General features: G+C 41.5%; 1 protein-coding gene across 1 annotated transcript; it reads left to right on the top strand.

The window, feature by feature from the left end:
- The first annotated feature begins 2,492 nt into the window (after positions 1–2,492).
- Positions 2,493–11,129, top strand: LOC125391195 (myelin P2 protein). Its single transcript, XM_048420524.3, has 4 exons — positions 2,493–2,592; positions 3,679–3,851; positions 4,007–4,108; positions 10,162–11,129. Exons 1-4 carry the CDS (start codon positions 2,520–2,522, stop codon positions 10,210–10,212), a joined length of 399 nt encoding a protein of 132 aa, XP_048276481.1. The 5' UTR covers positions 2,493–2,519; the 3' UTR covers positions 10,213–11,129.
- Positions 11,130–12,051: the final 922 nt, after the last annotated feature.

Below are 12,051 nucleotides of genomic sequence, written 5' to 3'. Positions count from 1 at the left end.
CTAACCCATTTCCATTAATCTGTATATAGCCACAAGGCTGTGGCTTACTGGGTAAAGTTCTGGCACCTGTCTCCTGTGGGGCTACATGGCTTCTCCTTGATTCTACCTTCTTTCTTCCAGCATTCAGTTTAATTTTCCCTGCCTGGCTCAGTTTTGCCTTGCTGTAGGCCAAAACAGTTTCTTTATTCATTAACCAATAAAAGCAACACATAGACAGAAGGACATGAGGCACTCTTGGGGGTTGCTCTGCAATCCTGGAGGTTGTTCATTCCTGCTCTCACAAAGGTTGCTTGCTTGAGCCTGCTCCCGCTGAGGTCACTGGCTCAGACCTGGTCCTATGGAGGTGGCTGGCTAGGGCCTGCTCTGGAGGAGTTCACTATCTCTGGCCTCTTCCCGTGGATGTCCCTGGCTCTGGCCTGCTTCTGCAGAGGTCCCTGGCTCAAGCTCAGTACCACTGAGGTCTCTGGCTTGGATCTGCTCCCTTGATGGTCCCTCCCTTATTCCTATTCTGTGGAGGTTCATGGCTCAGGCTTGTTCCTGCAGAGGTCAATTATATATTGTATTTCTTAATAGAATAAGGACAACAAAAATTTGTGGAGGTATTAATGATACCATCAACTTCATAAAGTTTTGGGAAAGAAATTGCATATTTGCTATATGAGTGCCCTTTACTGTTGTTGTTTAAGAAAGAGTCTCACTGTGTATCCTAATGGCCTTGAACTTGAGGCCTTCCTGACTTAGCCTTCCACAGTGACTCTTTTCATCCTGGTTTGTTTCTATCCCAATACAGCAAACTTTCTCCACTTACATTGCCTTGGGTTTGGGAGTGGGCCAAGGAAATTTCCTTTTCACTGTTGTTTCCCTGCTGAATTTCCCAGACACTGGCTTGGAAGATGAGGCTCAGTTCACTGTATGTGATGCCGCCTCATTTCTCAGTCAGCTTGATACCAAGCCACATGGTTGCAATAGAGACAATAGTTCAGCTATAGTTCTGGGGACCCGAGCCTTTGAAGCCAAGGATTCTATCTGTTAGAAGTGAAATGGTTGTGGAGTATTTAGTTCTAGAGTTGTGAACACTGCTGACTTGTGTGCTAAAAATGTAAAATCCAGTGATAATAGTTGTTACTCAGCCAGAATTAATGTTAGTATAGAAAACCTGGTAGCAAGGCATGGCAGCCATACAGCCATTACTGGGAGCAAGACTCATGTATGAATTATATTGACATTCCCCCTCCCCCGGTCAAAGACTGGGGTTCTGATATGTTGATATGTCACTTGGTTCACTTGATTGTCTGATACTGAAGAGAGAGAGAGAGAGAGAGAGAGAGAGAGAGAGAGAGAGAGAGAGAGAACACTGCTAAAAAGCCATGGTATATTCAGATCTCTGAATGTTAGTCAAGGTCTGTGCACATATGTGCGCATGTGTGTATGTGTGTGTGTGTGTGTGTGTGTGTGTGTGTGTGTGCATGTTGTTGTTGTTGTTTTGTAGAATGGGGAGATACTAGTCCAGAATCATAGTTTAGCACTGGGAACAATGCTAGCTTAAATCCAGACTTACAGTTTACTTCTGGGAATAAGTTTCCTAGCTTCAGGATGTAGCTTTCCTCATTGTCAAGCTGGGTATTAACAACAGTGTGTGTCTCTTTTGGGGTGAGAGGACGAAATGAGGCCATCTGAACTAAGCACATTCCATGGAGGGTATTCAACACTGAACTCTCAGCACCCATTAGCATTATTTTGTGGGAAATCATCTCTTTAAAAATCTCTAGATTTTTATTAAATGTCTTACATTCAAAGTTGTTATAGAAACTAAGAACTTATTATTTCCAGGTTGGCTTTTTTTAAAGGAGATGAAATCTTAACTGTGGTCAAAGAGCACGCTACGGGGCTGCTTCTCATCCTGATGTATGAACGCAACTTTTGTGCTGTGCTGTGACAGACTGACCTTCTTGTCTGCCTACTCAGCCTGCCAGAATATGAAAACTATGCTAAGCCTCCCTCACCTCTGAGTTTGTTCTCACAGTGCGGCCCTCCATTTCTCTCCCACAGCATAGTTGAGTCTTTTATGACAATGCTCACAGACGTTTTCTTTCTTTTAAGAAATCCTAATTGTGCTGAATTAAGAGTCACCAAGATGCCTACACATATGCATGTGCACTCAAATGTATTCATGTATGGGCACACACACACTCACTCAAGCATATAATGCATAGAAGGACTTGAGCATTCATATCAACGTAAGATCAACCAAAAGAATATTCTGAAGGTTCAAACAATGCTTTCAGTTATTTTCACGATTTTGGAAACACAGGGACATTATGTAGGGGTTTCTTTTCCCATGGGTAGGCAGTTTCTGACTTAAGAGCCATTCATTACCCAGTCCCATCACCTCCTTTCCCCATTGGGTCTCAGCATAAGTCACATGCTTTGGGTGTCTTTGAAAAGAACTGTGCAAGGTCTCAGCATCTCAGCATCTGTTGCATCCCACCAGGAACTGTGCTGAATTCTCATTCGTCGCAATGAGTAGCAAATTTCTAGGCACCTGGAAACTCGTCTCCAGTGAGCACTTTGATGACTACATGAAGGCTTTGGGTGAGAAACCCTCTACGCAAACACCCCTTTACAGACAGACGCAGGAGATTTTCTTCTCACGCCTTTTCCTGGGTGCCTGGGGAATGTCGTGTGGGCTGATGTGCAATCTTCTCTGTCGTTCATGAAATTTACTTCCACCTCATTGGCAGTAAATTATCAGAACTTAACTTAAATTAAGCTATTTAAATGCATGGGACCGGGAGGAGGCAGTTTCACAGGCTTGTCTTTGGAGACTTGGGAAAAATATTAGAATTTTAGTCAATCCATATTCTGGAATTTTGTAAAAGCTGGCTTAATAGAAATGAATATGCTCATAAGATAAAGAGTTGAGTACTAGAAAACCACAATTTTAAATTTCAATATTTATACAAACTAAAGATTTTTTATTTGCTTTGAGTTTGTTTATTATTAAATAATCAAGTGTGTGAAGCTTGAGGAATGAAGCAGCTCCTACGTGAGGACGTGTGTAACATTTAAAAGTGGCTGAGATCAGAAGAACTGGTTGGCAGCAGTGAGTTCAAATTCAGTAACACTAATGCTGTGTCGGAACACTGTCAACAGACAGAAAAGGCTGATGGACAGTTTGTTTTATTTTGTTTTTTCACCAAGCAGATTTAGAAACTGCAAAATGTCAGAAATGAGATTTAATCAAGGATATAAAAAGGAGGGTTTCACTATGCCCATAGCTCCTTATTGACAGAAAATATTATAGAACAGTGTGGGGGATGGCTGGAGGAGAAGAGAGATAGTCTCATTGAAAGCAACTATGCTTGTAATTACAAACTAAACTGTTTTTAAGCTTATATGGAACAGAAATGACTTATTCTGTGGTGAGGGTAGCATTGGGCATAGCAAAGTGGGTAAAACTGAACAGTGTTTGCGCCATGAACTCTGTGGGCACCACTGCTGGAGCGCTACACTGTCACCAACATGTTTCTCAGCTCATTGTTGAAACATGCAGGAAGTCCTTGGCAGGAAACCCTGCCATCTACTCATTGAAGGTACTACTAAATACAGAAGGTGATCACCATTGTCCCTTAGATATGTTGCCTTGCCCCCACAATCTGATGTTGCCTTGCTTTTCAGGTGTGGGGTTAGCCAACAGAAAACTGGGAAATTTGGCCAAGCCCACTGTGACCATCAGCAGGAAGGGGGATTATATGACGATAAGAACAGAAAGCGCCTTCAAAAACACAGAGATCTCCTTCAAGCTGGGCCAGGAGTTTGAAGAAACCACAGCCGACAACAGAAAAACCAAGGTAAAGTGTAGTATTTGTTCTGAAACTTGGTCCAGTCAACTATTGAGTGACAGGATTATTTCTTCTAGGATTATGGGCGGTGGGGAATGAACATGACGTACTGAGACATCTGCCGTGGAAACTGAGGCAAACTAACCATGAACTTGTCTTCGCAGAGCATCGTGACGCTGGAGAGGGGAGCCCTGCGACAAGTGCAGAGATGGGACGGTAAAGAAACAACCATAAAGAGGAAGCTGCTGGACGGGAAAATGGTCGTGGTAAGTGTAATGATATCAGCCACATAGGCTGACACTTCCAGGTTCTAGAGCCATGCACTTGGGGACAAGCCCTCAGACAGAAGTGCCTGAATGTTAGTCCCGCGTGACCCACATGCGCGCATGCGTGGTTACGTCTACATACGACTTAGCTAAGCCCTTGCGCGCACGTGTGAGCCTGTCATCTGTGTCATCTGCGTGACTGCTTCATGCTGATTTTGTGGGCGTCGTTGCTGATTTTGTGGACATCGGGGAGTTGAGATGCTTAGTAAGAACATCCCCAATTCTCGAGACAGAAATAAAGCTACATAAATACATTGATTATGCTCGTCTCAAAATGTCCCTTGTTCTTTAGACTACAAATGAACAATAATGCTAAGAATAAAGCCAGAGTTAGTGCTTAACTGGAAAGCCATAAAAGATTCATATTTAAGTCCTTTGAGTGTTAGTTCAAGATTTTCAAGCAGCCGTATCAAAACAATAAAGTTTAAACAATATTGAAAATATAGATAAATGTCACTTATTTGGACTTACAACCAAAAAAAGTATACTTGGCAAAAGTAAAATATAACCCTGACAGGCTCAATTATAGACTATCTGCAGTAAAAGTACTTTGCTTTCAATAGTCCATAGGAACTTATAAACAATGTAAAAACTGCAATCTAAGCTGTAAATTCTGAAGACCTCCTTTAGTTAGCAGATCCGAATAAGGAAAAAGAGTCAAGACGGACGCGAACGATTGAAGCCTGTGACTCTGTGCTCACTAATTGGCACATGCATACAATCCTCCAGTGTTTTGGATATTTCTTTCAGTGTGTGGTTCTTAGTTTTCACTATGCACTAGATTTACATGAGGAGACAGTCCCAACATGAGGGCCCCATTATAGATCAATCAATCCGAATCTCTTAGGGAGATTATTGACCGCTCACTGGATAAGGCAAATGTGAAAAATCACTTTTTATTAGTCGCTATTCTTGTGAGCAAAACCAGCTAAAAAGTATCTTCAGAAAAAAAGAACTATGCCAGAGACCTGCTTGGGCAGGGGTTCAAGTCCCAAAGAGGACATGTGCAGTGGGAGGGAGGACGACAGGAGCCAGGGACTGGACACAATCTGAATCAGGATGGTTGCCAGCCGCATTTATTGAAAAAGGAATATGTCTTTTACATTTTATATTTGCGTATAGGATTGGATGGGAGAACAGGGGCATTGAGCTGGGGTGTGATTTAAGATCAGGGGTTGAAGAATCCTAGCATTGACTTTGACAATAGTCATATGATAATGAAGGGACATTAAATTTTTCTTGCCAGAGATAAGGAGAATGACTGCTTTAGTAAGCAGGAACTTTCCTTGAGCCCCTAAAGAAATGGAGATCCTTATTCAAATGCCTGACCTTAGGAAGAGGACTTCTAGGGAGCAGATGCTATACTATAACTTAAGAGCAACTTTCATTCCTCACAGGGATAAGCCCTGAGCTGTTCCCTAAATGTGTCTGTGTCTTAATCTTACTACACGGGCCTCCTGATGTCTTACTCTTTTCCCATTGTAACATTCCACTCTGATTTCTCTACACTTGTTAACTGAACCCTTGCCCTAAGTGGCCTCAGACTCTGGATCTGAACTGCAGGCGTTTCATCCTAGATCAGATACGTCTAGTAAATCTCTAACCTTCCTGCACTCGGTGTAGTTAGGAGGGCACAAGGAGATTCCTGGTTCCGTGGTGGCAGGGAATTCTCTCCAGAGAATTATTTTGTTTAGAGAGAGGCCGCCATTCTACACATTTTCATCCTTCATAACCTGCACAAAATTTTACAAAGGGAAAGGAATTAGTAGTGAGAATCTTTAAAAATGAAAGTTAAAAAAAAAAGTGCTGGGGAAGGGTGGTCTAATGCTGAAAAGCTGGCGCTGTGTCCAGCCGCAGTGGTCACCATGCGGTCCATGGCGTCTCCTCTTTTTTTTTTTTTTATTTTGTAATTTAGACATCTGGAAACTATGGTGAAGAGATCAAATAGGCTTGTCAGTTACCAGAGAAAGACAGGAAGAAGAATAAAAATGAGCACAAAGTCTAGAATAATGCTCAAATTGATAATAAATGAACAAAAGCTTAATCCTGTGACAAAGGAATTTAAGGAATTTATAAATCTTTCCATGAGAAAGCCAAGAGAGATTGTAACACCATGACTAATTACAGTAATTTGCCCATGTAAGGTCTGCAACCAAAATGTTTGGATTATATAGGGAAGAGCCTCTGCAGGGAAGGCAACGCAGCCGTTGGGCTGGAGAGTTCAGGGAAGAAGGTAGGGTATGTGGTCACACCCTATAACAAACAGCGAGGGACTAAAGGATGCTGGATGACCTGGCAGCCAGGTCCAGCTTTGATTTGATATGGTAAACAGGCACCTCCGTCCCTGCCTTTTTGTTGAGAATAAATGAATGATAAGGAACAAAGAGTTCATCTATGACTACTTCCTGCTGATGCTGGGGCATAGGTGGAAAGTTGACCAAATCCCTTTTTGTCCAGGCTCCGCTCCACCATCTAGAGCTAGGGGTACAATGGAAACTTCTAGATCTATGGTCCTGGTAGCTGGGAGAAGGAAGACCCAAGACCAGGGAAAGGGGGAGAATTCCCACTCCCTCAGGAAGAGGCTACTGATTGACAGTACCTAATCTGTAGTTTATATGGCCTGTGAGGCAGATCCAAGTCAGTTTCCTGAAGCCTATAAGAAGCTGTTAGAAGACTGTGTATGTAGATTGGACAGATGTCTTTAGTACAACAAGAAACACCTTTAAGTCTGCATTTAGAAAACCACCAAAAGAAATGTAAAATGCTGAGCTTGTGACTGAATAGGAGCTGTGCCTTACTGGAGCTAGAGTAACAGGTTATTAGAATTCCATTGGTTAACGCTAAAACTCTGGATTTGTCAGAATTCCATTGGTTAATGCTAAAACTCTAGATTTTAAGTCTTAATGTAACAACAGCATAGAGAGTGAAAGAATTCTGAGTCATTTTCCATAAACCTTAAAGCCATCTTGTTTCTTATAGCTTCACAAATTGCATCCACGTACCTCAAAACACATCTGTATGTTTTTTAGGTCCTCAAACCTTTCTACACACCTTAAACACCATCTTAGAACCCTAAAACAATTTTTTAGAGCCTCATAACTTAAGCTTTCCTGTCCTGAGACCTTACATAAACTTCACACCTTTCTTTTTCAATCACTCACTACAAGACACAGGGCAGTCATGGTGACGTGAGTTTCTTTAGGACTAGTAGGAAGTTTCGTTGAACTCTGTTTTGTGGGTTTATCTCTTTTTTGAGTATGGCATCTAGGTAAACTGTGTCTGGACCTAGGAGTAGCTCTAGGGAAGCGAGACCCGAGGCCTGAGTCTTTGAGCGAAGGGAACAGGGAAGGCAGCTGACACCTTGGGAGAGAGGAGCTGGGCGCCTCCTCACGTAAAGCAAACTGTCTCCCAAGATTGCACAAAGACACCGTGATAAAACGTTTTCTAAACTTAAAATGTTCAAAATCAAATGTTTTCCAGTGTGTTTTTATAATTTAAATGTCTGTAAAACTCCACTTTTTTCTTTAAAAAAAAAAGTGTACAATCTCTCAGCAATAAAGAGGGGAAAAATAGGGCACAGTCATAACCCACCCAAGGCAGAGCCAAGCTCTCACAGAGGGAACAATCTTTTCCAAGGGGTTTGGGTCACCTCTCTGGACTCAACCTGGGCCGCATTTCACAGACTGCCTTCCAGGTCCCAGCCTGCTCTATTTAACTGGGACTGGGACACCAGCATCTCCGAAACCAGTAAGGTTCACCATTGTAACTGGGTTCTCCTTAGGAACTCTAGCTCTGCCGCACATTTGGAAGCCTCGGCTGCTCACTATGACCCCTCATATCTTAAAACCAATTTTACCTGGGGGACTCTTAGTGTTACCAACTCTGGCTTTGTACAGTCTTGCATATCAATGCTTGGAGGTGTAGCTTAACACCTTATTAAACATTATTTTTAAATACTATCCTTCGTAAACCTTGTTTGAAGGTCAGGAATTATTACACAAAAATCTATCCTAATTGAAAATATCTCAGAGAACTGCTGTTGTCTTTTGGCAGTCCCACTCCAAAGATGGCAGTGGAGTCACATGACATCCATCTTTTCTAACCCTAGCAATGGTGGTGACCAGCCACACAGCTGCCTAAAGATGGAATCAGGCCACATGGTTCTTTTAAGATTCCTATACATAGATTTTAAACTATAAAACCTCAGTGTTACTAGTTTTAACCTTTTTTTTAAATAGATTTTACAGATTTTTTAACCATACCCAATAAACTTATAAGTCTTGAGGTACAGAATGTTCACATAAACCAAGTCTAATTTTTTGGCTGTTCTACTTTGCTTTCTTTTCCCCATCAGTGTCAGGCGGATCAACCTGACACAGGTCACAGAGGAAACTTTTAAGTAATGTTATCCACATGAAAAAGACGTTATCCTGCCAAGCTGAATCCAGTGACCAGCGATCTCAGAGATGGTGGTAGCAGAGACACTTCTGTCTCAGCTCCATGCTTGCAACAAAACTTACAGACATGCCAGAAAATAGACTAATCCACATAGATAAAATACAGATGAAAATTTCCAGCAACAAACCAGAAGCAAGTGATGGGCAAGGTCTTACTATTTGCCCTGGACAGAGACTATTGGGGTCCTGTTGAACCTCCTCCATGTTCCAGATGGGGTTCTTACAAATAGGAACCAGACTATGATAATCTAAGTTACACACACACACACACACACACACACACACACACACACGTGCGCTAAAAAAAGAGCTGAATATCACACATACAAGCACAGACACAAACTTACACACACAAATGCACACACACAAATGCACATACACACATGCGTGCACGTACACACATGCATATATACACCCATGTATGAAATTTTATGTTTTTGTTAGCTGTTAAGGCCAAATTTTGTTGCAAATTATATACATTTTAAACCATAATAAGCAACATACAATTTTTTAATATACCTTAAATCACTTTCTTATCGCTTTTTAAAGCTTTAAACTATAGAGACTACATGAGCCTGTGAGACATAAAAGGTATTTTGCTTTGACCCATGACATTTTAACGAAAGCATCCATCCCTTCACATGGTGGAGGAGCCAGAGGTAGAGGCAGGGCATCGCCGGGTGCAGTTTACAATTTAGTGTCAAGGGTCTGGTGTGGCATTACAAAGAGAACAAGTCTCCACTGGCGTGCTCTCAGACTCTCTAGAGGTGGTGCAGTGTTGACTATCTCTACCCACCTTATGCACATCCCCAAGTCCAAGGAGCCAAGGACTATATCATTGTACAAATTGTAAGAAGGCTGTTAATTCAGAAGAAACAACCTTAATTCCTTGTTTTTCTTACAACTACTACACAATGTCAATAAAGAGTCTTCTTTCTCTAAACTCTTAATGACACAAGACTTCTCCAGTATATGTCCTCCTTCTCTCCTCGCTCTTCGTCTTTCTCTGCTAAGGGGTTTGCAATACCCAAGGTAAGTCCTATCCACACTGAAGCCAGTTTGTCATATCAGGAAGCAAGGACAGATGAACACTAGAATCCAGCCCACCTCTTCTGCCTTAGTCTAAGGCCATGGTCCATGGAACAGCACTTCGCTGATGTGACATGTGCCCAGTCTTCAGGTCTTCTCACCTCAGCCAACCCAACACAGACTCTCCATCACACATGGAATTTTATTTTATTCTTGTGAGGACTCTAGTTCCCACAAAGCTGGCAACCAACATTAAGCATTACAATTGTGAATTTTTTTCTTAAATTTCATATCTAAAATTACTGCTTAATAAATATCATGGATCGTAACACAGATCAGCTTTAAAAGTTGTCCTCAAATGTCAGCGGCCATAATTGTGAACTGCTAGAGAACTGGCATGTGAATGTTTTCCAAATGTCATCTTATGAGTTCATTTAGACCACTGTTTTATTCCGGATGTCCTGTTCTCTAACTTGTATTTTACACAGTCAATCTCCCTTTTTTAAGGAATGCATGATGAAGGGTGTGGTCTGCACCAGAATTTACGAGAAGGTCTGAGAAAATCGCTGCATCATTCAACTGGTGCTTCCCCACCTAAGACTGGGAATCATTCAGCAAGACCTGAGGACCCTGCAGCTGGTTTGTCTGGTTTTGCATTTGTCCTGATATGTCCTATAGGTAAAGGTTTAAACTGAGGATTAACCTAAATTTGTTAATTTAGACATTTTCTGTTTCATCCATGTCTTATTATGTTAATCCTTCTGTATTGACCAGACACAAATAACCCATGAAAATCACTGTCTGCTAAGTGACAGCCTAGGCTGTGCTCATACTGTTTGAAAAGAAGTTATCAATACTAAAACAAAGTAAGAATATTGATCTGGGCAGTGATAAATGTCTCCAGAGGCCTGGGAAGGTATGAGGCAGGGAAAACCACAAAGAAAACAAAGCAAGGGGATGAGCTGTTTTAAACTGGGGGACTCTAGTTTCAGCCAATAGGAGCAGCCTCCATTCCATTTCGGCCAAAGTTTTATAATGTACAGACAACGGGATACACAGCTATCACAGCAATCGAACATACTATGACAAGTGTAGGTACCTACATAGCTCACCTCCTGACCAAGATAAACACATTTTCTTAATCTTAAAAAGCTTCCTCGTCCCCCTCCAAAGGTAATATCTTGTTCTGTCTCACCCACCAGAAGCAAGATGGTGCTGATTTGGTGCTAGATTAGCTTTTCCTAGAATAGAACCAGACCTCATGCATTCATTTCTGTTTCCATTTTAAAACCTAGCACGATGTTTTTCATACTCAGCCAGATTGTTACATGTAGTAGTAATTTGTTCCTTTTTATTGATGAGTATTATTCCATTGTATAACTGTATCATTTTGATAATCCATCCTTCTATTGAGACAATTGGGTTATAACCCATGTTTGTATATGGTGAATAAAAGCTGCTACATTCTCATACAAGATTTGATGAGCATATGGCCTCTTTTGTGTTTGGTAGTCGTAAAATTAATGAATTCGGTAATTCTTGATATGCAAGAATGAGGAGCCACTGTGCTTATGTAAGAACGAAACTAATATATGATTGAGTAAATGAGAATTATGTGACTATTTATGGCAATCACATAAATGAGGAAAATCCATGAATAAATGCAAAACGATCAGTGTAAATCCACAGTTTCCATCATGCTGTAAATAGCAGATGTCCCTTTCAGTCACACGTGTTGAAGTCTTGACCCCCTAACTGGTGGGACTATTTTGTGTGATTCTAAAAGCATTAGCAGGTGGGGTCTTCATGGAAGAAGTAGATCAATGGGGGCATGCCTTTAACGGTTACCCCTAGACCCTTCCCTCTTTTTATGCCTTCTATCTTGAATGAGTCTGCCTCTGCTATACAGATTGGGTGTGTTGATGCTTCGTGGCACCACATGCCCAGAACCAATGTAGTTAACTATCTGAGACTCTAGAATTCTGATTTCTGAAGTTACCAGCCACAACAAGTCCGCCCTCCCGTTGTTTAGACCTGGTGTTTGGTCACAGATACTAATACAGTCTCCAAGCTATGTGTACGTTTATAAATAGGTACAATTGTACAGACACAACTACACGTGTATGTGTGTGATATATGCACACACCTGATGTGTGTTTGCATGCTTGGGTCTTCTGGTTTTGTCTCCCCAAAGAGCTAAGAAGCACAGATACCCCAGAAACATAAGCATGCCTAACACTCAGAGCTTGTTGTTTGATGTCATTTCTCACTAAAAGGGATGGCTGATTCCACATTAAGACAGAGTAGTACTCAGTGAGATTTTAACTATTTGTGTTTTGTTTTGTTTTTTGAGACAGGGTTTTTCTGCCTCCCAAGTGCTGGGTCACCACTGCCCAG

Source organism: Myodes glareolus, chromosome 16, assembly GCF_982192425.1.
Source record: "Myodes glareolus chromosome 16, mMyoGla1.1, whole genome shotgun sequence".
Taxonomy (NCBI): domain Eukaryota; kingdom Metazoa; phylum Chordata; class Mammalia; order Rodentia; family Cricetidae; genus Myodes; species Myodes glareolus.
The sequence above is the reverse complement of the archived record's forward strand: the minus strand, read 5'-3'. Positions and strand labels throughout refer to the sequence as shown.